At 37.1% G+C, this 27,799-nt stretch overlaps 1 protein-coding gene across 9 annotated transcripts in view; it reads left to right on the top strand.

The window, feature by feature from the left end:
- Positions 1-27,799, top strand: part of TENM3 (teneurin transmembrane protein 3) — a 766,204-nt gene that overhangs the window by 345,763 nt on the left and 392,642 nt on the right. For all 9 annotated transcript variants that reach the window (XM_036228685.1, XM_036228689.1, XM_036228687.1 and 6 more), the window contains one exon: positions 22,597-22,909. In XM_036228685.1, coding sequence (XP_036084578.1) covers positions 22,678-22,909 — 232 coding nt within the window. In that variant the 5' untranslated portion in view covers positions 22,597-22,677. The remainder of the gene's footprint in view (positions 1-22,596; positions 22,910-27,799) is intronic.

The following is a 27,799-nucleotide window of genomic DNA, read 5'->3' as shown; positions in this document are numbered from 1 at the left end:
AGATGAGACATGTGGAGTTCAAATGAAACCCGTTGCCTTCAACCAAGAGGCCAGAATGGTGGTGCCCTAAGACCCTGGACGAAACAGAACAGTAGACAAATTTTGCCTTGTCCCCTTTACTTCCCTTTCTGCACCCAACACCCTGTAACCCGCTGTCCTCATGCTGCCTTCCAGTTCTTCTGAGGCCCCCCACTCCGAGTCCCTTCCAAATTTTTCCTCCCTTTGGCCCACCTCAATCAAAACTCTCTTTCCCTGAGCCCTCAATTAATTAGATCTGATTATCTAATTAAACTAATTCGCACTGAGGTATGAATGAGGCTTAACCCTCCCAGGAGTATTTGCATTTTAAAAGAGGAGCTTGTTAACCCAAATGCCTCGACAATTAGTAGAATGTGTGGGAAGATTTGGGGGGCTTGGGGCTTTCCTGTGCTCCCTGCCTCCTAGGCCATCGCAGGCCTGGTTAACCTAAGAAATTCCTCCATCCAAGAGCCAAAAAGTATTGGAGTCAACATTGCAGATGCCCACGGTCTGCGTCCCATCCCCTCTGCCATCTCCTCTGCCTGCGACAGTTAGCAGGGTTTTAAATAAATGTCATCACTTAAGAAAGGGTTTCTACTAATACTGTGAAACTTCAGTCATGGTCGCAAAGTGCTTTTTCTTCTTAGACTCAGCCTTCCACTTTTGAAGAGGGAAAAGTCGAAGGATTCCCAGAGGCAAAATTTTAAGATTTCTAAACCCACCCCCACAGCAGCCACAGTTAACTTCCCCAAACATTCACCATTCGCTCTTTTTTTTTTATCCCAATTTTTGATTCCTAAACAGATTATGTTTTTCTTTTTCTTTCTTTCTTTCTTTTTTTTTTTTACATGGGAAAGCTAGAAGCATTTGTATTCCAGCCATGGACTGACATGGGGCAGAAGTTGACCAAAGCAAAAGGGTTAGAGGCAGCTTCGAACGTCTTCCTGGTCTTACTATGGCCCTCTCTGTGAAGAGATATAAAGGCCATTTTGTTCCCCAGTGCCCGCGAGCTAGAAGTAAACTAGTACATTCCAGGAGATCCAAATTAAGGAAATGCTCTGGGAATCCAACCCAAAGGCTGCTCTATTACTGACCACTGCCCTGCAAATGTTATTATCATTTCCTATCAAACATTGGATTCCCATGTAGAGACACAACCTAAAAATGTATGGGCTGTTCTTTTTTTAAGACATGACTCAGAATTCCTGAAAATAGGAATATGTACGAGCATAATTTGCATGCCCATTATTGATTGTTTTGTTAAAGGCCTTTCTCGACACAGTGATTTTTTGTTGTAATTTTTCTGTGCTTATTAATACTTTTAAAAATGCATTTAATGGTCCCATATTCTTATTTTGAGGCGGAATGGAGGCAAGGCTACAGTTAGATATTATTGACAAAGAATTGGCATTTTCCATTCTACTTTGAGTGATGAATTAATATAATTATTTTATGTCAATGCTAACTGATTTTACATACATTCCTCTAATATTTAAATTAATTAAATTTCCTGGAATGGTAAGAAAAAGTGACGCGTATTATTGATGATATATGACATAGTATTGTATTCACTCAAGACTACAAATGAAAACAAGTGGGGCGTGTACATTTTTAGCCCTTATATTTTAATACTATAACTCTTGTAGCAACATAGTAATATTAATACAGCAAGGCTTCAAAAAGCAGAACTTACATGCCAAAGCAAAAACAAATAATGCAATGGGAAGCAGTAAAAATTATGATTAAACATTTTATCCAATAATTTTTTATTTCATATGTTATTTGAGTTTTTATCTTTATGTTTTGCTTCATGGAAGAAATAGAAGAACTGCCCAGTTGGAGAAAAACAAAATAAGATTATACTTAAGCTATTTAGGTATATACATACATACAATAAATTTTTAAATTATTATGAAATTATCACTATTTTATCTTATTTCACTGCAAATATTTGTTTCACTGTTAAATATATGCAAGCTCTTTAGAGTATTATGATCAAAGCTGATTTTTCTTGATAAAGATACAAAATAAATTAAGAGATTTTTTTTTCAGTTGTACTTTAAGCCTATAGGTTTTTTCATTTATCTGCAAGGTACACATTGCGCAAGGAATTTCTAAACCAGAGATGTTTATAATCAGAGCAATCCTGGGTCTACCAAATCCTTGATCTACTAGATGCTAATTGTCTGTAAGTAGTGGAGTTTGTCAGGTGAGAAGGAGACAATAAGGGTTCAGTTTGCATAGATCTATGATGGAGTTCGATCAAGTCTATACCTGTTTTAGATCAATTAATACCTTGGCACTGCTGTGTGCCCAAGTTTGATTATTTAAATTGCTGCCTCTGAATATGATGTCTTACTCTTTACCAAAAACACTTCTTAAAAATACTATGTGATTAAAGCAAAATATTTCATTTTTTAGAAACCAATTGCTTGTGCTAATTTGTTCTTAATTTTCTGTGATGTATTTCTTTGTTTAGTTCTGATTTGATAGAATAGCCTCCTGGGAAATAAAAACTTGCATTTATTTGGAAGGGAAAGAAGATAAAGAAGAGGGATGAAATCAGGGGCGTATATAAGTGAGGAAGGGTGGATCATTTATCATTCTCATTTTACACAGCGTCGTATAGTTAATCTCTTTGAATCTCAGTTTCCTTAACTGTAAAACGCCAGTAAGATCGTTTACCTCCCCATGAGGCACAGGTAAGATGGAGCGTACCCAGCACCATGTGGTGGCAGTCAGTACATGCTACATTCCTTTCTGTTTGCCACTCTCCTGGTGAAGAACTCAAATTCAGAGAATTTAATTGGAGTCAGAAATGAAAACCAAGTCATGCTTATCAGAGATTGGCTACTAGATTGTTTGCATAACTATTTCTCCCACCATGTGGCACTGCCATTTTCATAGATCAATAACAATAGAATATTGGCTTGACCCAATAATGAAATAAAGAATTTATACAATTATTCAGATCAGATAGATGATATAGATAAATAAGTTTTTTTCTGAATTGTCTTTATCTGTAAAGTAAAGGTGCTGCTTCTAAATGAATGGATTAACTTATTCCTGTATTTCTTTTCCACAATGCAAGATGAAAATAGTAGTTTGCCATCTTGGGGTTCTGATCTCTTCATTACCTCAAAAGTCTCTCTTGATCCTCAAAGTCCCAGCCCCACCAAGCTGCGTTGTCAAGTTATAGGTATGTGAATTCCCAAGACCATACGTTAACTGTATACCGACAGTAGCCCTCAAGCGTTGAAACTCTCTATTTGTATCATTTTCGCTCTTTTAGGTCACAAATCCAGATAGGGTCAGATCGCTTCATTAATTGTGGTTTATCGTGTGATGCAAGGAAAGTATGGAAAATAGCTCTTAAGGCAGTGAGGCCTCAGAGGAAGCTGGAGATCATTTGTGAATATCCAAGATTCCAGCATGACTGTAGTTGCTCTGTCCCAGGCCTGGGACTCAGTGGCAGGTAGAGTGACTTAGTTCTTCCCTCGGCGGCTATCGCTTCTTCCCACTTACATAAAAGGACTTGCTTTCTGCTCTATGGCCTATGCTGCTCCCGGCAAGGCCTGTGCCACAGCTCCTACCCAGGCCCCTTAATCGCTCACCGTACCTCCTTTCAACCTGTGTACATGAACACATCTAATCTTGTCCATCTCAAATTAAACATCACCTCCTTCAGAGAATCCTCCCCCTCCACCACACATACTCACCTCATTCTTTTCCATGTTAGTAGCCTAATGTTTTCATAGCACCCATTATAATTTGTGATTATTTGTTTGCCTGTCTGTTTTTCCCACTGAACTAAAAGCTCTACGAGGACAGGGTGTCTCGGTTCTCCACCATTCTAGCCCTAGTATCTAGCACAGAGTCTGGGGACACAGTAGGTCCTTGAAAAATAGTTGTCGAATGAATAAACATGAACAAGCAAGAAACTTCTCAGAAAGGCCTGTAACGCCATCGGAGACTTATCAGAGAGAGGAACTGCCCAGTAGATTCTGTGTTCAAATGCAGATATTTGCACTGCTGGTAGTTTGGGTACCTTACCTAAAGTGGGGCACATTTTGAGAAATCATATGTTTTTTTGCTGAGGCACTTCTTTCCATTAAGTGAGAATGTGCATTTTCACATCTTAGCCTTTACTCTGTTGTTATAAGCAAGCAGATAGTACACAGAAACAAAACTTTTAGTAAAACATTAAATATAAACGGATTTCAGATTCAGAGATTTAATGATCTTTCGGGAAAGTGCATCTTGGAATTAAATAGCAAGGTAGAGAAGCATATGTAGGAATCAAAGGATCGAAAGGAAAAAATATAGTGAATATGGGGAAAAATGAAGCTCCAAAGATTTAAGCATATTAAAGAAAGATGATGGACTGGCAGGCTGCAGAGTAGACTTTCAGAGATTGAGAAGGGAAGCTGAGATTTAGGAAGCCGCTAGCTGGGACTCATTCAGGACCGAAAGAATAATGTGGCATTAAGAACCCTGGATTATCTAATAATCTGTGGCAAATTTTTAATTAAACCGGTTTCTCCTAGTTATTAACATCCATTTGTTAAAAAATTTAAAAAAAGATTCAAGCAAAGACATTTGTGTCTCTTTGTAAAACTAGATTTGAAATTCAGTCTTCTTTAGTGACCCCTTTTTGAAATGCCAAAGTAAAGCTTTACCTCTTACAACTTTATTGAATCAATACGGAACAAGCAAGAGAAAGGAAAAGGAAGCCTGTGTTACTCTAATTAAAGAATACAGGTTTGTAATTATTTTAGAGTATGAGATAAGGAAACAATAAAAAAGTTTGAAAGGGAAAACATGATGACACATAATGCTGCTTATCTTTGCTCGTGTTACACAGGAAGGTTGACATTTTACTGTGTATCAAGGTCATGGAAATTAGGAACGAACACTCTTTGTCTTTGAGAAATCTCTAAATTATAGATCTTAGAGTTAGCAGGAACCTCAGGATAATTTAAACCAACCCTTTACTTCCAGAAAGGCAAGATGTTATTATCCCCTATTTTAGAGAGGAGACAAGTCAATTAAGTTACCTGCTGTGGTCACATGACTGAAAAATGACTGATGACTGAGGATGCAAAGGATAGTGGGGTGGCAGGGAGGGCTGTAAAAAGCCAGGTTCCAGTGTGTTATTAGGGTGTGCCTTCCATTACACTACAAGAAGGGTGATTATTTCCTGTTTTGATATGGACCCGGTAGAAGACATGCTGTATTCAAGTAGGCCAGTGTTTACCAAAATAATTTCTTTCCTATCTGAAAGAAGGGAAGAAGGAGGGAGGGAAGGAGGGATGTGGGGAGGGAAAAAACCTCTACTGAAAGTGATAAGTGACTTCTAGGTCCATATAGGTTGAAAGGGGGAGAGAAATTACCTTGACTTGATTTTTTCTAAATTTTGAATTATGGGATCTAATGACCCACATTTTAACAAATACAGACATTGAGATGTTGGGTACTTATTACCAGGTCACAGATCTGACAGTACAATTGCATACCTTGAGAATTTTAATAATGACGGTGAAATGGATTCAATAGTGATGGCTCGTGTCTACCTTTGGTCTTAGAGAAGAGAGGTGAGAATAAACTCTACTGAAGTTGAGATAAATTTCCTTTCATCGTACATTTACTACTACATGTATGCATAGGTAAATCACATTAATTTTATAGTCTTTAATTGAGGTGCCATGTGTGCACCTACCAAAAGGAAGTCTTTATATTTTACACTCTCCGCTACAGAATTCTCTAGCTGGCTTGGAGTATTTGCCGTGAACGATTTCCAGAGCTTCCATTCTGCAGCATGACAGCTGGAAAGCTGAGGCTTCTCCACAGTCCACAAGCTCTCCCTAGACTTCCGCAAAAACAGTGAAATTTTTTAAAAGGATAGAAACATGATGACAGTCTCCATTTCATGAACAATTCAATTTGATGATGGATTCCAAAATAATTGACTTCAATTTGTGCTGAAATGACCTTTGCTCTCTCTTAGCCTGGCATTTCCAGCCTAGCTATGTTTAAAAAAAGAAAAAAAAAAGTGTTCTTTTTATTTATTAGTCCTCTGTTGCTTTTGAATTATAATGCTATCTATTTTAAAGAAAAGTGAAATATACATTTGAAAGAAGAACGAAGAAGACTGCATTTTGTGCATATTAAACCTCAGTAGTGAAGATGATTAATAAACCACATATATGTTTTCTTTCACTGTGTTTAATATTTTCTTTGGCTTTCATTAATCCCTTCACTTTGACAGGGCCTTTTCAATCTTGCAGAGTCTGTTATATGCAACTAAGACTTACACCAATCACCCCTTTATAGAGCCTCTAAATTTCTTTCTTCCTTTACTTAATATTGCAACCAAACGTTGAATGTATCTGAGCTTTGTCTGTATGAAATGGTTTATATTTTTTAATATCTATAAAAATAATATATTTCTCTCTATATTACTAGCTTGCTACTCCCCCCCCCCCCCATTTAATTTTGACAGGTAGCATGATGAGATTTAGAAGAGAGGCTGAAGTTAATTGAGGTTAGGAAGAAAAATATTACTGTCAATTTCAGATTTTTTTCTTTAATTATTTTTATCTCATGAATAATCAATTAAATGAAAAAGAAGTGTACATTTAAGAGCATCTTGAAAATTCCCAGTCCTGGAAGCATCAGAGGAAAGGAGCCCCTTGTGATGTTATCTACAATAGAACACGCCACAGTTTTTTTTTTGTAGATGACATAGTTTTGTTTTAAAAAAATGATGCTTTTTTGAAATGACAGAATGGAAACACTGGAAAGTGGAAGTTGAGCATATACAGCCATAAAATGCAATTTGCCTTTTTGGTGACAACCTGGCTGCACTATGGTACAGGGAATAAGTGTAGCATACAGCTACAAAGACAGGGTGTTGCTGGGTCTATACTGAGAAAGATAAACAGCCAGTCGGTACAGTTCTGCTTCAAATCTCTGTGCTTCCTCAGTACACATTAATGTGCCTTTTGGCCTTCAATCTACAGAAAAAGAGAGTTGGCCTAAAAAAAAACCTCACTTGAATGATACATTTTCTTTGAAAGGCCAATACATTGTTTTATCAACTCTACTAGCCGAGTATCTTAGACTGTCTGTATTATTTAACTCCTTTTACTGGAAAAAAAAGTGCTTATTTTGCCAAAAATTTAGCAAAGAAGACAATCCATCTAGAGGGGGGAAAAAAGGAATCTTTTTAGATTTTTTTGCCACAGACTGTTTCCCTTGGCCTTTTACCATTTTCATGCCCCACTCATCACCTTTTTTTCCATGTGTGTGATTTGACTACTCTTTCCTTTGTAAGAGTAGTCAAGGAGTATTAGCATTTTAGTTTTACGCTGATGCCTGTGGAAGGTGAAGGTCATGTAAAAGGTGCTTCTGTGATCTGGACATGTAAGCAGTTATTCCCTGTGGGTCATTCTTTGTGGGGTCATTCTCTCAGTTGCATATTTTATTCAGCAAACTTTCACAGAGCATTTGCCACTATTCAGAAGGCAGCTCTGCATTGCTGAGAGTTCATGTTGTAAGTGTTTTAGAAGTAAAATATATAGCATAGGATATTTGGTAAACTGCGACAGCTAGTGCTTTTTAATTTCTGAAATAGTCTCCCATTAACAAAACTGAACGCCTTTACCTTAAAAAGCTAAATGGGTATAAATTTATGTATACATTATATATATTTATAAAGTATATGTAAATATATAAGTATATGTAAATATGTATGTGTGTATATATATATATATATATATATATATACGTGTGTGTGTGTGTGTGTGTGTGTGACTTGAAGCCAAGAAACTGGTTCTGAAAACAATATTTGAAAAGCGTGTGATAAATTTGTGTTTCATCTGATTCTAAAATGGAAGGATAGCCATGGCTTTCTTGAAGTTGGTGTGGAGAGCTGTTCATCCGTTAAGTCATCATTCCTTGAGAGCGCCGGCTTTGGAAGCATTCTTTCTAATTTCTATGTGAGAAGACAGACTTCTGTCATTAAGATCTGAGCTTCCAGGTACGAGGACCTGAAATATCCATGTATTGAGAGTCATCACTTTGACTAATGGAAGATCCTGACCACATATCATCCTAAGCACCTCTTCACAGTGTGTCATTTTTCCAGCTCAGTTGATTTTTGATATATCTCACTTTATCAGTCATTGAGGTGGAAATTTCATCACTCTTATATGCTTTTTGAGTTTTTCTTAGTGTTTGTTTGTAATAGGTTTTATGGGTGATTAGTTATGTGAATTGCTGCATTCTCAGAGATGGAAACCTATCTTAATTTCAGTCATGAAACCTGCTTCTCTCATAAAACTCTGCCATAAACCATGGGTAGAATTTATTTTTCATTCAAACATACCTTGTTAAAATTAGTATGTGTACTTTTGATCACTACTTAGTGTGATAATTAATAGCTGACATTATTTGCACTAGCTCTAATATTTGAACACTGGCCTTTTCAAATCCGTGATTTCACACATTGGTTACTGTGCTTGAGCTCATCACTGACTGATTGCTCCACTGGGCACTATCGGATGTCAGAATTTTACCAAAACCCCACTGAACAATATTACGGCATAAGAGTTATATTTCTATTACTTCTGCAGATGATCATCTTTGCCTACGAGCTTTCCCAGGAAAACAGGAGAATTGACATTATTCACCATTTTATTTCCCTAGTGTGACTGCATGTACCTGCCCTAACAGTTGACATTGTCATGGTCCAATGCACAGACTTTGTCATGCAGATCGGGGTTCCAGCTGTAGCTGTGCCACTTAGCAGTTGTATGACCTTGAGCGAGTTAATTTCTCTGAGTCTAGGTTTCCTTATCTGTAAAGGAGGGTTAACAAAAGAACCCACCTGATAGGTTTATTGTAGAAATTAGATCATGCATGGAAAGTGAACATTTAGCGAGCGCTCAATAAATTTCAGCTATGTACGTTAAACTGCTTTAGTCCTTATTTGACAACTCTTTGGGCATCTCAGGGCTGTAGAATACAGGTTAATTGTATATGGTAATATTTAATGATTTAATTTTAATTTGGAGGTTTCTTCTTTTGTTTATATTTTGTGATTATAATGAGAATATTCTACATAATCATTATTTTTCCAGATATAAATTTTACCATAATAAGAGGCATGGAGACATATGAATGTTATAGCATGATTTTGCTATAATAGCTTCCTTGCTAGATCATCATATTCCTATTATTCAAGAGGAAAATTTGAAATAGAGTATGAAAACTCTATAGAGGATAGTGAAAAAAAAAAAAAACACGAAAAAACTGAACTAAATCTAGTACCGGCAAATGATAGATGCCCTGAAGACAATATTATATTATCTTTTCTCTTTTAGAATAACTTATTTCCCTATTAAAATCAGCTCTATTGTCTCAGTTGGGTTTTTTGGGAGATTAAGGTTCACATAAATCAGGAAACAGTGATTATTGAAGACCTATTGTGTGCAAGACACAAAGGTAGGTAACGTCAGAGAGGGTTTTCAGATGGGATGATTGTGAATTTTGAAGTAGAGAAGCATGTAGAGTAGTTGAATAGAGAATGATGCCACAGGAAAACTTCAGCCATAATCAGTGTTATTCCTGCTTCTCAACTCTCGTAACCAAAACAATGTTCGATCTGGAAGAGGAATGGCATAGCTTAAAACTGGTTTGCATGGACACAGACTACAAAACTTGTGGGATGGTGTGGATCCGTTATCCTGAAGTAATTTTCGGCCACTGAGAAACTGAGTTCAATTTGTCAAGGTTTTTTATTTTTTAGTTTCTGGGTGGGCTTTTTGTTTGTTTGTTTTTTTGGTTTTTTTGTTTTGTTTTTTTTTTTTTTTTTGCTGCACCAAGAAGACACAGGTTGATTGGGCCTAGCATCCAGAATACTGAGCTGCGCTGGTTGTGAACATGGCACGCTTGGCTAGCGCTGAGCATCACACTGGCAGGCCAGCTCCGGGCATTATTACATTTTTACTGAACCATGTGAGTGTGCTGCCCTGAAAGTATGAAGAGGAAATAAAATGGTCAGGGCCATAAACAGCTCTATTCAGAAAACAACAGATTGTTTACAAATACCAAGTCCTGAAGGGCTCGCTAGTGGAGAGTGTGATTGACAAACTGCTCTTATTCCTTTATTGACACTGCAAGGCATTGATTTACTCTAGAAATAATCCTATTATAATTGTGGATGACTTTTCGATGTTTTTTGAGTTTTTTATTCCTTTCAGTGTGTCACCAAAATGTCTAGTATTTCAAACTATGTCGTAAACATTGTGGTGGAGAATTTGATGAATTAGAAAACTAGGTGCGATCAGACCGATAAAACGCTCTTTCTAGGAGCCATCCACAGGGATGTGAAAGAGTGTTATTACTCAGAGTTTTGTGGGCATTCAGTTTACAGACATTTTATCTATAATTTATCCTTTCACTACAATTTTTTAACTAGGTGCTTCAGATCTGTTCTGTTCCCCGGTTATACCCCTTTGCTTCTGCAAAGCTGCTCTTTTCTGCCTTTCTGCCTTGGCCTCAGATGGAAGGATAATGCCCATCAGAGTATTAACTGTCCAAACTAAGTCCTTTGTATGTGGCCTGGTAGAAATGCCCAACACTAACTCAATGAGTGGTGCTTACCTCGCAGGAGCCTGTTCCATGCCTTTTGGTGTAGGGTTTCGAAGCAAGAGGTTGCTGTCTTAGACATTCTGCTATTTAGGAAAAGTGGAGGGAAAGGCATTCTTACAACATTGTTCTTAACTCTCCAGGTTCTGCAGATCTGACCAAAGTGAGTCCGATCCAAGTCGTGTAGGGGACGGCTAAGGCAGAACCAACAAGTTTGGGTGCCTCTCTTGCTCTCTCTGTGAAGGATTCCGCACTGTCCGCTCAGATGTATCATACGAAGAGGGTCTGGCTGTGTCAGCCCCAATTTAGTCAGGCTGTGGGGAATCTGGCTCATCTTATTCTCTTCAGCACAAGTTACACAGACCTGCACTTCATATACCCATGGAGAAAAAAGAGGGTCCCTTTTATTCACCCCTAACATGACAGTAAGCCACACTTATGCTGGACATACTCTTTCTGTTTTTAGTGGCTCATACTTAAGGAGCCAGGTTTTCACAGCCAACTTACTATCAGAGCATATATGAAATGTTTATAAGTTATAATACACTTTATAAGTATCATTATCATAAGTTAATCTTCTAGATATTTACTACTCGAATCTTTCAGTTATCTATCTGAATGCATTTCTCATGGAGAGTTTAGAACAAAATATTTCAATGGGAAATTAAATTATAATAACTTGGGCATTTTCTATGCATTTCACATTGTTATTATTGGACCAATATATGATACTCCTGCTTTTCTACACCCCATCTAAGTGAAGCTGTGTAGTACCCGAAGACTTCTGCCAACAGTGTGATGGCAAATCGCCTCAATTGTGTGGCTCTTCAGCTGCCTAGTGTTTCATGGTTTTCAAGTTGTACGTACTAGAAAGGGTCTGTAGATAAAATATGAGAAGAAAAAAACATTATGTACATTAGTCGAAATTGGCATCATGTTGCCAAATTGTAATAAGCCTTAGGGGAGCTCAGTGTTGAAACTACTCAATTGAATGCTGCAATTTCCCATAACAATTTAAAAGGCCTGAAGGCATGCTAAAGTCATAGCTGGATCTTTCAGTTAACACTCTGTAACATGACCCCGAAGTCTCATTTACATCACAGCAATTAAAATATATTCCACATTACATGTTTACTACTATATACTGTAGAAATAATCCAAGGAAATGTGGCTGTTTTCCAAAAATAATCATGGAAATCTTTCCGAAGTGGTATCACTATCACACACTTACACACAGAAGATAACGGTGATTATGAAGGGGGACGAGGAAGGGAGGAAGAGAAAGGGAATGCAACCCAGACCAATTATACCTAGTAGTCATTACTACTTGGTGACCCGCCCACGTGAAATTAGGTTAGTAGTCTCTGTCCGGTTCATAGGTGACAGGTGTCCATTATACAAACTAATTATTGTAATCAGTGTTAATTGGCCCCCTACTGGTAGTTAGAAGTACAGGGACCAAAATTAAATGAGCATTAGAAAAATACACCTCCCGGCTGCAGAAGCGCTGCTCCTAGACTAGATGCCCCATTGGGAAAGTGATGGAAAAGCAGAGTAGCACTTACCTGAGGAAGGTGTTTTTGTAAATTAAGTCCTCTTTTTAGTGCTCCATTCAAATTAATTTTAAAATCCTCCTGGCATATGGATTATAATTTTAACTATTAGCGGGTATCATAACCATTTTGGAATAAGATGAATAGCTAAATTATTTTAAAGTAAAGCCACAGTAGCCAAAATTAGATCATATTTTCTCACCGGTGACTATTACATTTTAGTAATGCCTTTCTTTCACAAAACATAGACTAAATTGACTTACTCCAAATTGTTGTTGCGGTTTAATATTTATTGAGTAGCCACAATTTCCTAACTTATCTTGAAAGCACGGTTTTTAATAATTGTCCAGAATACATCATCAGGGGATGAAATATGGTGACGAAAGTCCAGCTTCTTACCTGGCAGGCAGTCAGCGGGAAGCCAAGGAAACCGAATTTCTCTCTGTGCCTGTCAGAACACTCCTACTTGCAGTGCCCTTTTGCGGTCAAGAAGAGTGCTGAAAGAATCCTACTTCAGCAGACACCCAGGAAGGCAACAATTCTATCTGCTGTGTAAGTTCATTTTAATCCTGTGCCTTGGGTTATAACTACCACTAGTAACAGCAAGAAAAACATGTTTTCATTGGGCCACTTACTCCAGAGTCTTTGCGCTAATTATTGAAAGGGGCCTCCTCTAAGCAAACACAGCCACCTCCAGTCATTGGGCTGCTCGACTGGGCAACAACCCTCGCCTCTCAGCAGGTGTCCCTGACAGGCAGGCCTGGGTCGGGCCGTATGTACCTGGCTCATAAAATTTTTTATGAACATTATAAATTATGTACATATTTGTCTTTATGATATAAAACGTTCAGGAAATCCAGAACAGCTGACTAATTGGATATACTTTTTTTCTATTTTTACTTGACTATCTGGCAGCACTTATACAAAGTCATAATATTTGAGTGTAATTTACATATGCACTTTAAGGTGTGTGACTAAACTTGAGATGTCAAAACATTCTATTTCTCCATGAGCCTATACCAAGTCAAGCATGTTTATATATCCTGATAGTGTTGCATTAAAACTTGTTTAAAAACAAACACTAAACACCAAAGGAGAAAAATATTAAAGAGAGTTGAATCCTCTAGAGTAAGCACACAGACTGCTTGCCAGACGGGCTGTGAAAATGTTGGTCCTTTTCCCTACACCCTTAGAGACCGAGTCCACACCTGATCCAGCCCCTGCAGTATCCACAGCAAGCTAAGACAGTTTCCAAAGTTCTTTGGGCAAATCAAACACTAGGACTGAACACAAAGGTGTTTCGAACCCCTGAAGCAGCTCTGGAATTGACTTATTCCCTTAGATCATCACAACTTCAAGGAGGAAGTGGGGTTTGGGAATCTCTCTGTCCCCATCTCCCTCCTCACTCCACAGGGAGGTGTTGTTGAGCACCTCATCTCCAGCACTGAACCAGAATTTCCTGCTCTCCAGGGGTCTGTGAAGAAGGTGCCATTTGGCTGGTTTGGTGCTTTTCAGACTGAGATGAAAACTATCTGGTGGGCAGTAGACAGAAGATATGTTTATTATAGTAATTTTGCCTGCGGGTTACAGAAGCATGAATAACGGCAGTTATCCTTTATTCTCCAAATACTTGTGGGTAGTTATCAGGTCTCCACCTAGTTGTTACTAAAATAAACCTCACATAGTTCTTTCAATCTAGAGACTCTTGATCAGTTTCATTGACCCCCTTGAAAGTCCCTCCTGTGTTTGCCTCCTGCTTCCTGCTACCAAGACATAAATATTTGGATACCACTATAGATGAAATCATTTTGATGGTATTGGTGTGGGAACTATTTTTTTTCTCATTTGATGACATAGTATTTCTGAATAAGCTCATAAAATTTCGAAACCCAAATTCCATTCAAACGTTTTAGCAAAATATCAATTTCACTATGGATGTATAATCCCTAGGTCTCAGCCTTAAAGGACTGAGCTTTTATACATTTCCTCCATCCCAGCTTCTTCAGATAAGCTTAATGACATTGGATATTATTCTTGGACACTGGACAACGTTTTTGAATTTAATTATAATAACGGGTCCTTATTAAGTGCATAGTATGTTATATGCCAATCGTTGTGCTTTTAAAACTGTATTACATTTAATCGTTAAAATATCTCCATAAGAAAGATATTGTCGTATGCATTTTCGAGAATTAAATACAGGAAGTCAAATCCAGAGAAATTTAATAACCTGTCCAAGGCCATAAGTCACATAAATGTAAATTATGGAGCTTGACTTTAGACATAGATCTGTCTGATCAAAAACCTGTCCTTCCTGTTATTACTTCCCTGGTGGTATTAGTATAGATTTTTTTGTTGAAAAATCAGGATAAGAACTTGTTGGTTTAAAATCATATTTTCTTCGATATAGACTTCAATGGCAGGCAGGCTTTTTCAACATGGTGACAAAAGTATAAATAGACTCCTCCTCTTCACCTTCCCAGACTAGCGACTCCACATTCATTGGTTTTGAGAAGGCACATTCCCGGTAGTTTATCATGTCCTCGAGCTGACCTTATTGGCCTGAATTAGGTCACATGCTCATTCCTGAACCAATTACTGAGATTTTGTGAAAGCAGATCCTCAACCCCAGGATTGGAGCCTGCTCCATCTGCACCCTTCGTAAACCAATGTAAGAGAAGAACATTTATTCAGGGAAATACAAGGCATACAAAAAATTCATATGACCAAGATGGCGGTGATGTAAGAGAACTACTCTCCTTGGTAACTAAACCACGTGGGGAGGAATGACAAACAAAAGGAATTGTGACTGTGTTCTCCTCTAAAACACATAATATCACCATGAGGTATCATGTATTTCTTTCTTAATTGTCTTCCTCCTGAAGAAGAAGCTTGAAAATGTTTCCAATATATTCTATCTTTTTAACTTGGTCTTGAATTTCCACCTCTCTTACTCTTCAGTTGGGTTTCACTTGCCTTTTACTTTTCCCTCCCCAGTACTGTAATCTCTGCAAATTAAATTATCATGGTATATTCAATATTGTAACCTTCATTGACTTTGTTCATACAAAATCTGTTGACATCCTGACACAGTTTGTCAAAGTCTTTGCTGTCATATTTCTCTCTCTGTCCGTCTCTCTCTCGTTTTTAACTTTAAAACTAATTCATTTGTTTTTTATTGCTTAAATCTCCTTTTTGTTCTAAAGTTTGGTAGTGAAGTATAGTGGTCAAAAGTACAGATTTGGAATTAAACCAAAATGCCTTCAAATTCTACTCGGCTACTTCCAGACTACGTCTTTGGAGACGTAAATTAATCTCTCTGGGCCTTAATTCTCTCCTGTGAAAATGGGGTTTATAATGCTTACCTAGCAAGATTGCTGTGAGAATTAAGTGAGGTCATATATGTAAAACACCTGGCATATTTTAAGCACTCAATAAATAATCAAGATTGAAATTAATAATTCATTGAGGAGCTTTTATGTCCACTCTAAGAGGACTATGCCCAGCGCTTAGGGAAATAATATTAACTCTTCATTTAAGAGGCTCCTCCAGTTGGACACAGCATTCCCAACTGTCACCAGGTCGGCAATCCCCATCTCTGAGTCACTTTTGTGACACAGCAAGCTGTAGTTCTTTTCAAGCCATCTAGAAGGCTGCTTATTTTCTTTTGTTATGACTAAAGGGTTGGAATTTGAGTTGCTGCTACATATATCTTATGGTTTGGCAACTTTTCAATGAAATAAATGGAAGAGGTCTGTGTGAAACTGTGGATCCCAGCCTAGTCACTCACAGGTTGTCTGACCTGAAAATTTTAATTAATTTCTCATATTTCCTCTTCAGTAAAACTGATAAATACCATAAACTTGATAAACTGTTGTTAGAAAGAGAAATGCTATGTGTAAAATACCTAACATAGAAAAGTATTTTAATATGTGGAGGTTATCGTTACATGTATTTGAAGGTGCCTAGCGTGTCCACTGAGGTAGGAGCATTCATTTGAAGGTAGCATGACAGTCTGTGATGCCGTTCCATCAGAACAATACAGGGAATGATATCAAAGTTGTCTAGCTTATTTATTTTTTACCTAGAATATTTTTGAGGCCATTCGGATAACACAGTATTACCTACATGGCACGTAACTGTTTCCTTGATTTTTCCTATTAACCCAATAGCATTATTGGCAAAATTTTCAAAGTCCTGGCTCATGCTGAAGCACAGGTAAATAAAGTGGTGGCCTCTGTATTCAGGGTTCTGATTTAAACCATCATAAAAATGCTTAAGTAAATATGATGGATATTGGTTATCCAGGCAGGCAGACAATTTGAGAGAGATTACTTACACTTTACCCTACAGGTCTGCAAGGTAGGAAAGCTGCCTTTGGCTCAGCTGATGGTAGAGAACCCTCTCTCATCTATTCTAAGTATGGAGATTATGGCCTTCTCCCTGCATTTATTCATGCCTTTGTGACAATGGACTACATAACTATATTAATATCTGTTAGTATTCTAGATATTATATTACCAGTGTCTATAATTTTTACTGGGAAAAACAGAAGCATTTCTAATTTCAAACTATGTAAGTGAATTGCTTTATTTATTTTTAAATAATAGAAGATAGCCCTACTTTACATTACTGGGTAAATTAGCCTCATTATCCATATTTTTTCTTTTTCATTCATTTCTAGTTCCTTTTCCTTCTACATATAAATAATTTTGAAAGAATTTTTAATGATTTGATCAGATTTAAGCCACTTTTCTTATAGCCTAGGGCACTGTTCTATATATTTTCCAATTAAAAATTTTCCAGCATTCGCTTATTCACTAGCTATTTTAGTATATTGCTCCTATTTGTTTCATTATCGAAGTTTGCCTATGTGCTATCCTATGACAAAGCATGGAGTAGAACTTTGAGTCTTAAAACAATTAGCTTCCTATTTATGACTTGTTAGATGCATAAATATATCTTTACTTACATGAAAATGTTCACAATATGTTAAGTAAAAATAGGTTACAAAAATCATGTATATTACATATATATACATATATATATATCACGTATATGTATACACATATATATGCATAGGAAAAGTCTGAAAGGTGAACACTAATGTGTTAAGAAGGAAATAATTTCAGTGCCTTGAAAACTTTGTTTTATGTGTTCTATTTTGTTGTTGCTATTTAGACAGGAGGGGAGGGTACGGTACATCCAGTTTCTGTTACTCCACCTTGTCTGTAAACAGAAGTTGACTTCTTATTTATTATTTCTATCAAATGACCTCTTATTTACCATCACGTTTAAGGAAAGCAACCTGCCTTGTTTTAACCTTTTCGGCCATTAATGACTTACTATATTTATCTTTCTCTATAGCCATATCTTCTTAATAAGCATCACTTTTTTTTTTTAAATCATAGCAGACTTTTCTTTCCCTGTATTTTTATAGTTTTTTTTGGTGTTATAATTTTGTGCTTCAAACACGATAGCTAAATTCACTTGTGTTCTTCTGTTTGAAACTGTAAGCTCAAATTTTAGGTATGCTTGAATTTATCATTATGAAACAAAATCACCATAATATGATTTTATTTTTGTAGTTAATTATTTCAATTCTTCGATTTGTAAATTTGCTCCGGGGAACAAAATTTCCTCTATAATGAACAATAGCAATCGATTTCCTCTTGTGTTCAATCTAGCTATTCAATAAAAGAAACACTTGGAAAAATTTTAAGATTTACAAAGTTGTATTTACTGTTTGATTAACATAATTAATAATAAATCATAAATACTAACTTATTAGGGAAAATATGAATTGTGAATAAGAAAAGGCAAAAAAAATTTAGTATAATGTATAAAGAACTTAATTTAGATCTTTAATCTAAAATATATTAGGGTAAATTAGGGTTTCTCTGAAGTCTGCTTTTTTTTGGGGGGGGGGGAGCTGAGCTTTTCCAAACTATTATAAACATAGAAGGACAGTGTGCAGAAAATATTCAAGGAAACAATCGAAAATTTATTATTCTTAACGGAAAATAAATAACAAGGGAAGCATGGGTAATATTGACCCAAAGTTTACTTAATCCTTTGTGTTTACTTAATCTTTTTGGTTGCTTGATAGATGCATAAGCTCATGGAATTTTAGAAATACAGATGATTTTAGGGATGTTTGTTTTAGGCCCAATAAATTATAATCATTACCATCAAGGGTTTTAAAGCTATACAATGTCCAATTAAAATCAGATTACTTTCTAAAGTACAATTTAAAAATGTTTCTTTGGAATAAGGAACATGTTATAAAACAACATGTTAAGTTCTGATAATGTTAAGTTCTCTGGTCAAGTTTCAAAGCATATTTAAATAATATATCTGAAATAGAGGATATGATCACCCTAAATCTAGTGTCCCTAAGTCAGGGACTGCCTGCCCATTCATTTAGTCAATCAAATACATTGCAAGAGACTGAGAAAAAAAAAACAAATTAACCATATAATGAAATTTGCTTTAAGACCAGCTGTGTTTTTCAGGAGAGTGTTATGGTTAGTAACTCTGAGTTGTTTTTCTAGGAGCTAATGAAAATAAACCAAATTGTCTGCTATTGTCATCTACTTGCTGTAGCCAGTTCAATCAAAAGTGTTTGGTCAACTTCTCTCTAATAATTTTCCTTATTTTCAAAGGCCCTGCCTACTGATGCAGCTAAGGTCCTGTTCATTAAATGCTTTATGCTAAACGTTTGCACAGTGACCCTCTTCCTTGTGTAGGACGTGATCACCATCAAAGTGCTCCAGCAATTTAGCACTACTTAAGCAGCTGCATTTTTTAACCTTCTCATATTCAGCCTTGAGTGCAGGAGATAACGCAGAAAACTACCTTTTGAAGTTGTATTGAACTCATTGACTTTGTCAGAAGCAAATCAGTGGTTGCAGACATTACAGTGCAGATTAAATCTTTGAAGAGTTTGAAAGATGTACAAAAGTGGAAAGACAGACGCAAAGGACTTTTTACTATTTGAAATCTCTGAGATCAAAATGTCTTTGCTTTTGATGGTATATTTGAATACTATATCCTAATTTAACATAACACTTTAGAATTGCTTCACAAATAAAGAAAACTCAGGTATTTGGCGCTAGAGATGTTCTATAAAGTTCAAGAATACCTGAATTTATCTTTTCATTACTAATTTGTTAACATGTAGTTGGAATTAATTTATAAACATTTGTAATATTACTATAAGGATACATCTTTACTAGTGATATATGTTCATATTACTACATTAGAGAAGTTATTGATTATCTAATTTGCAAGATTGTAAAATTGTGTCATGGACTATATAGAAAAGAGAATACATTTAAAGATCTAAAGGAACAAATAAACACATAAGGAAATATACATGATCTAACTTAGACACTGGAAAATATTTTCTGTAAAGAGTTAGATAGTAAATAATTCAGACATTGCAGGCCATCAGGTCTCTGTATTAGCTTCCTAGGGCTGCAGTAGCAAATTACCACAACCTTGGCTTAAAAACAACAGAAATTTATTATTTCAGTCCTGAAGTCAAGAAGTATGAAATCAAAGTGCTGGCAGGGCCATGTTCTTTCTGAAGCTCTAGAGAAGACTCTCTCCTAGCCTCTGATGGATGCTGGCAACCCTTGGTGTTCCTTGGCTTGTAGCTCAGTCACTCCAATCTCTGCCTCTGTCTTCACATGGCCTATTTCCTTGTTTGTCTGTGTGTCTCTGTATCCAAATCTCCTCTCTGTCTCTTGTAAAGTACCAGTCCTTGGATTTAGGACCCACTCAAATTCAGTACGACTTCATCTTAAATTGATTTTAAGTGCAAAGACCATACTTCCGCATAAAGTCACATTCACGGATCCTAAGGATTAAGACCTCAACCTATCTTTTTGGGAGACACAATTCATTTTACTACAGTCTCCATTGGAACCACTCAACTATGTCTTTCTAACATGGACACAAACAAAGACAATATATAAACAAATACTTGTGCTGTGTTCTGGTAAAACTTTATTAACTAAAACAGGAGATGGGTCAAATTTGGCTGGTAGACTAGAATTCACCAGTGCCTTGTCTAACTAACTGAAGCCAAACCGCAGCATAGAGAGAGAAAAAAAAAAAAAATCCATGATTCAAAAAGCCCATTTTTAAAATATAAAAATGCGTCCATAAGTGTATATATAGCATAACTTATTTTAAAATAGATGTCAACTTAGGACAAAAAAAAAAAATGGAACTTTTATAATGATTTCAAATCCCAAAGCTCTATTCTTAAATATGCTTGAGTTATAATACTTTTATGGTCAATTAAAAGCTTTTTTAATGATTATTTAGTTATAAGAGTCTACATAGACTTTCAGCCAATGAGATCAAGACTGTTTTGGAAATAAGGTTTTCCTTGAACTTAGACATATTTATTCACTCTATTAGGAAGAGGGTGCCTGTAACCTCACTAAGCGTACAAGGACAGGGATGTTGTTTTGTTTAATGATGTGTCCTCAGCATAATAAGAGACCCTAATACATAATATTCATTCAATAAATATTTACCTAAAATAACTGTTTGCTGAAATAAAAAGAGTGAATTGGTGTGTTGTTGTTTTAATCTTGTTGCAAGAAAATAGTCTCTGTTACCGTACCTGGAAATTATTTATTGTCTGTGAAAGTGAAAGCTACAAATAAGAGAAATCCAATTTCTATTAAGAGCCATTGGAAGAATTTATAAAGAGAATAATGGGGTAATGAATCAGAATGGGTCAGTAAATAATATTAGTTTTTTTTTTTTTTAAATCAGATTAATGGAATAGAAGAAAAAGGTAGGGAAGTCAAGATACATTTCAACGACCAAGCTAAACTATTAGCAACTACTTTTAACAGCCCAGCTCAATTCAATAGCAGAGAAATATGGACCCCCATGTGAGGTAGCCCTTTACTGGCAATATGAGTAGAGGAGGGTATAGTTTTGTCAAAGAGGTAGCAGAGAGAGCAGTCCAAAATTTCCAAATCTAGGCCCTGGGACGCTGTGATTATTCCAGATTGGAGAGTTTCTCCACTCTTCTTATAGCTGGATGGAAGGCAAAATTTCAAATGTGAAAGATGTGGGACTTGTAATGTCGCTCAGAAAGAATCAAGACTTGTGACAATGTAGGCGTAAACTGAGCCGGCATGGGCGAATCAGAATCAGCCATAAGACTCCACGCCGGAAGCACATTAAAGAGCGCTGTGATGTGTGTGATGACAATCAAGGATGAAGAAGAGAGAGAGGGACTCTGCAAGGAAGAAAATGTCTACATATAAGTCATAACCCTGAGGATGCAGAACCAAAGAGAAGACCTGAGGCCACCAAGAATCATTTGTTTCAAGTAGATTATTGAATCGCTCATGAAAAAAGTGAATTTAGGAAAGAAAGAATGGGATGGGGAAAAACACCGAGGGCTGAAGACAAGGCCTTCTGGAATCTTCAGATTAAAAGGAAAGACGAAATGAGAAAGAATAAAGACAAAGGAGGACCATTTAAAATGTGATCAGCTCTGGGCAACTGTCTCTCTGCTAGGCCCCCGCATCTTAGGCTGGGTAGCCTTTCTACCCAGTCATACCCCTGTCAGTTTGGTTAATTCGGGGGTAAGGGTGGGAAGAGAGTTACTAAGCAAAGAAACACAATTTGCCTTGCTCCTTCTAACTTATTCTTGCTACTGGCAGTTGCAAGAAACTATCCCATCAAATTAGCCACTCGAATTCCCTTAAATATGGGGATAGCACATTAAATTCATTTTCTGGAGAGAAAAATGCATTTTAAGGAGAAGATTAGGAGAGAAGAATCAGCTTTTTCCGCAATTCAAGACATTTAGATCCTTGGAACATAAAATTGAGCCCTCTGAAGGAAAAGTCTTTGTAAAAAATAATAAAATGTTCAGTGCACTGGACAAAGTTTCTGCTCTAAGAGGCTCCGAATTTGTTCCTGTTCTTTTAAAAATAATGAAAAAGAAATAAAAATAAAAAAATTGTAAGAAAAAGGGAATTTATTTATGAATGAAGAAAATACTGCAAAGGAAAAATTTTCCATGGAAAATTTGACAAACATATTGAAGCCAATCTTTAGCTGGCTTCTGAAGTCAAATTTGAGCCTGTGCTTAAGTTTTTCTGTTTGTATTAATGTGAAAAATCAGATGTAGTAATTTAAACAAGCACCCATAACTCTCATTAACATAAAATGTGCCTCAACTCCTAGTAATACAGGCTCATGTTGAAAGCGATTTTCTTAGAGAGTGATACTATTACTTCCTAACTTTTTCCAGATTGAGAAGGATCTAGAGGAGTCAGTTTTTAGATAAATGTTATGCTCACATCATGCCAACCTTTTATCTTTACAGAGAAGCCAATGAGACGTGAACCTGAACCCTGAGCACAATTTGTCGCAACCAGGACTGATGTGCACACAGAAGGAATGAAGTATGGATGTGAAAGAACGTAGGCCTTACTGTTCCCTGACCAAGAGCAGACGAGAAAAAGAACGGCGGCATACGAATTCTTCCGCAGACAATGAGGAGTGTAGGGTACCTACACAGAAGTCTTACAGTTCCAGTGAAACCTTGAAAGCTTTTGATCATGATTCCTCACGGCTGCTTTACGGAAACCGAGTAAAGGATTTGGTTCACAGAGAAGCAGATGAGTACACCAGACAAGGTAGGTCATTGTTCTAGGAAAACAAGTCATGCTCAAATGGTGCTAACTTGTAGATGTCACCTCAAGGTGACGTGATCATTTTCTTAGTTTGATGTCCTATCCTCTGATTCAGATTTTGAGGTATTAGATGATCACATCGTATTTCTGATTAGAGGTATAAAACCACCTACAGTCACAATGATCCCAGACATTTATAGGTACCACAGCTCCATATATTATATATGAGGTTTTTGACTCTGAACATGGCCAAAGCTTTTGTGCATAAACTTGAAATCCAGGTGTTCAGGGCTTTCATACAGTCTCATAAAGGGCTCGCAAACATTGTTTTTGTGGTTAAAACTGGTGCAAGGAGAACGAGAACTGTTGGTGAGGGATCTCATCTTCCCCTCGTATGAAAGGAAGAATTCTTATTCTGTATCATTTCGTGATCCATCCAGCCCAGCTGTTGGTGTCTGTCTGTTTACACAAGAGCCTGCTGTGGTTGGCTTTCACATTCTCTCTCGCAAGGAATCTAGGACATCAAGGTTATACCTTAAAATATCCTAGTTTCCCGTAATATAATCCATTATGGTTTGGTAAGTCACATATATTTGTTAAACATTTTTGACTGTTTTCTGCCTGCCTATTCTACCAGTGGAATAATGGCTTCTGTAACTTTGCTTCACAATCCTAAACCTGCTGATTTCCATTGCTTTAAGACAGTAGCTTAGTTTTAACTAGACATATATAGTTGTATTTTGTTTCTTCTAACACAGTCTTGAGATGTGGGCAAGATTACTACTAATGCAAATAAAATCCTCTTACACTTGTAATTGCACAGTCAATTTACAAAGAACTTAGCATCCCTCAGCTAATTTAAGCAGGAAATGAAGAAAAGTAAATTAAACTTCAAAAATATATTCATTCTTTTTCAGTCACCTTACAGACAGTGTGACTAACAGTTTGATATTGGGCAGGAACAAATTTAAGGAAAAGTAATAATGCGATAAATCATTCAAATGTTTGAAAATTTTCCATGGTTCTTTTCTCTTTTGCATTGTGAAAAAAGCCATCCTGACTAGACTGAACTAGCGTTCACTCACCCAAACCAGTGTACATCAAAGAAGTCTCATTTGATTTACTAAAGAGAGATATTTTTTTTGTCCCCTAAAGCCTTACTAATTACAGGTATCAAATTTTATGAAAAGGGACAAAATAGCTTAAGACTTTTAATCCAGTTTTTAAGGAAAGATACAGAACACATATTTGAGAAGTGTACTCTTGTTAAATCAAGGGACTTTAGTTCATTGTACAATACATTGTAATTTTAAACTCGATTTTTTTTTCCATATTGTCTACACAGCTGACATAGATTACCAGGGTACATTTTTCACCAATTTGATAAATAGTAGGTACTTATAGAAGTGCCTGCAATCTGAAACCGGGGTAAAGCCTTGCCTTTTGTAACAAAAATAACTGTTTTTTGTTAGTATCCGATTGAAAAAAAAATATTGTGGAATACTATTAGAAGAAAAAAAGCAACGCATGTGGCTTAATGCATCGAGGAGGCTCATCTCCACCCCAAGCAGGCATCCAGTTTTGGCAGAGAGCGCAGGACGCCTGAACAGGTTAAAAATAGCGAGCTGAAATGTTCACCTCCTAGGCAGCGTTAATCCAGTGCAGACTGTGGTTGACGACTTGGTGATACCATCTGTAGAAACCCTGGAACAGAAATTCTGGGGGGACCAAATAGTACTGTTACTGAGCTCCTTGCTGGCCAAGGATGGGACAAGGAAACGGTACACAGGGAAGAGTGAGCAAGGCCGCCGAGGGAGGCCCCCTGTCAGGAGCAGCTGAATGGAGTCGTGGGAAGAGGTTTCAGAGCAGAGGTGGAAGGGAACGCGAATGTGTAGTGTGTGATGGTGCTACAATTCCCTTGACGTGTCCATAAATCAGAATGTATTAAAAACGTAAATGGATTGTACTCTTCATAGCTAACATGCACAGATATCTCCCTGTCCTCCAGTCAGTGTACTAATAAGCAGGTTACGTGCACTATCATTTAACCTTCACAGTCACCTTCTGAGGGAGGTCCCAATCGCATCCTCCGATCACAGACTGAGACATTCCGGACTTGGAGAGGCTTGAGGTCCGGCGGTAGAGCTGGGACTTGATCCCACGACCCTCGCACTCAGGCTTCTAACCTCTGTGCAGCTGCCAAAGCAGAAAACAGGCAACTCACTATAATAATTGCCCTTTGGTTTATCAGAGTCAATTTTAGCCAGTTTCGATGGTGCAGATGGAGAGAAGTGAGAAAACTAGAGACATGCTTAGGAAATAAAACTGATATGATTTTGTGATTGGGTGGGTGAGGATGAGGGGGAAGGAGATGTTGCAATATTTTTTCTTTCTTACCGTTCGATTTGGGGAATGTTCGTTGCAGGAGCAGTAGAAGGAAAGTCAGCTATCAGATGATGTTTTTCTCGAGCAAGTATAATGAAAAATCCTCCTAGGCTTTCATTTTCTTTGAACCTGACAAATGTCAATTTTTCCTCACTGACTCTTATGCTGTGGGATTAATTATTTAATTGACAAAATGTGCTTCCTGCCACAGCTCGTGACATCATATATATAATAAAAATGAAAGATTAAAAATATTAATAGTAGCCAAAGATCTTTGAAAGAATTCCAAAGAATCATGCTAATTTAGCTTGTCCGTGAAGTTTTAAAATAACTTGTCAGTCCTACATCAACTTATTCTTTGAGTGACAGGAAAATGTAACTTCAACTGGAGGAAGGCATAAGGAGAGACCCCCATTAATACAATTACATGAATTCAAACTTAGAAATATAATGTTTTTATTTTTATTGACCGATTTTGTAGCCTATTATCAAACTTGATTTTAATCATTTCTGATGACTTTACTTACTGGCAGGTGACTATTGTTAAGTACATGTTATCTTTAGGTACTGTAAAGCTGGGGATGATTTCATTTTCACAGTAATGTGTAATTCGACTGGATCTCCCACAGATCTCTTCCTCTCTTTTTGAATCTCTTCATGCGGTTTATTGCATGATGGAAATAGTTTCTCTTTGAGCAGCTGTGAAGCTCTGTGTAGGTGTGATGAGGTTAGGGTGACAATGGCTTGTTTTGCATTCTTGGATACTATTTTCCTTTGATTCATCTTTGAAGAGAATTTATCCTGTCAGGTCTGAGACACATTTCTTATGAAACAGCTGCATAAGATCATCCCACAGTTTTAGAGAAATGATAAAATACAAGAAATTTTTTTTCTGTACACAATGTACACTGCCTGTAGTGTTCTTGACCAAAAGGCTTATCGACTCCAACAAGGAATGTTGGCCATGAGAGCGAATTTTAAATGAAGTGACGTCTGGAAATAAGAACACTTTTGTTCCGCAGAACTATAATCCTGAAAAGAACATTTCTGAGATAGTCTTAACCTCAAATGTTTACCAGTTAGTCAGGAATTGGTACTGGGGTTATGAATTTCAGAATTTTAGTATGAAAAGGCCACCATTTATTTCTCATTTATAGAATGCTGATGCAGATGAAGCATTATGTCTGTGTTTATACATACCTGAAATCAAAATGGAAAATAAATTTGCAACAGAGAAAGGGGAAGGAGGAAGGCAGATTGACAAAGACAGGCACCCATTGATTTCTAAATGTGGCTTATCTCCTCGGCTCTTCCCTGACAGCGTGCTTCTAGACCCCAAAACTCTCCTCTTTCCTTTCTGCTGCTTTGAGATTTGCCTCTTCTTCCTGTTTATCATCATCAATGCCCAGCCTCCCCCAGCTCCTCCAAACATGGCTTCTGCTTCTCACCTCATGACATTGCTGTTCCAAAGCCAGTTCAAGTGTAGTTAGTGGGAAAGTAGGTTCTCAAGCCCTGATTTCTCACTGCTGTACCTCCCTTATAGGCTGCATCACAGCCCCAGTCCATCCTTCATACAAATATTTCAGATGCTAGACCTTCCCTCTTTTGTGACACGAAAGGACATTAGAGAAACAGTCTGCATTTTCCTGTAATTACCTCTCCAGGTTTCTGGCATGCTGTTGACTTGAATGATGCCTCACTTACCCATCTCCCAGCTAACTCCTTTCCTCCTACGAGCTGAACAACCATCAGGAGTACAAATGAGATCAGAATTCTGTTAGGGTCCTGAAGAACAAAGCCAATGCAGGTACTTTTCCCCATCGAGCCAGATGAGAGTCAAAACGGGGTGAGTCCCCAGGGTGAACACTGTGGCTTTGTGGCACCAGGGAGAAGCTGACCCGCTTCCCTCACAGGCCTTACAGGAGTAAATGTTGCCTTGCAAGAGCAACTTGTGTCCCTGGCCCCTCAGGAGCTGGGGTAACCTAAACAGATCCATTTTCTCCTCTCTGGTATGATGAGAGTGCCAGCCAAGGAAAGCAGGGAGTAGAAAGGCTGGTCCTTAGAGTCTAACAGGACTTCCCACTGTTTATTAAGTCACCCCAGGAAACCAGCAACCTGCTTCACAGCACCTAACATGCAGGAATGCAAAACAAACAGATCAGGAAGCTCCCAGTTAAAGGAGCAATGGAGGTGAGAAGGGCAAACTTAGCCAAAAAAAAAAAAAAAAAAAAATTATACAAGAGCACTTAAGAAATCTACATACCAAAAAGGAAAAAAAAAAAAAAAAAGCAACGACATTAAAGCCAACAATAACAACTAAATCCTGAGGGTTGAGAGAAGACTGGAAAGCCACAATTTACAAACCAAAAAACATATATAATAGATTAGTTGAATTAATAGAAGAAGAGAGGGTAGTCATTGTTGAAATTCAAATTAATAGTTTTGAAGACCAAGTAGAAGAAATAACTCAAAACGGAAAACAGAGTTCCAGGTACAATTAAGAACATA

The sequence above is a fragment of the Rousettus aegyptiacus genome, unplaced genomic scaffold, assembly GCF_014176215.1.
Source record: "Rousettus aegyptiacus isolate mRouAeg1 unplaced genomic scaffold, mRouAeg1.p scaffold_m13_p_11, whole genome shotgun sequence".
NCBI lineage: Eukaryota > Metazoa > Chordata > Mammalia > Chiroptera > Pteropodidae > Rousettus > Rousettus aegyptiacus.
This window is presented reverse-complemented; position numbering and strand designations above follow the sequence as displayed.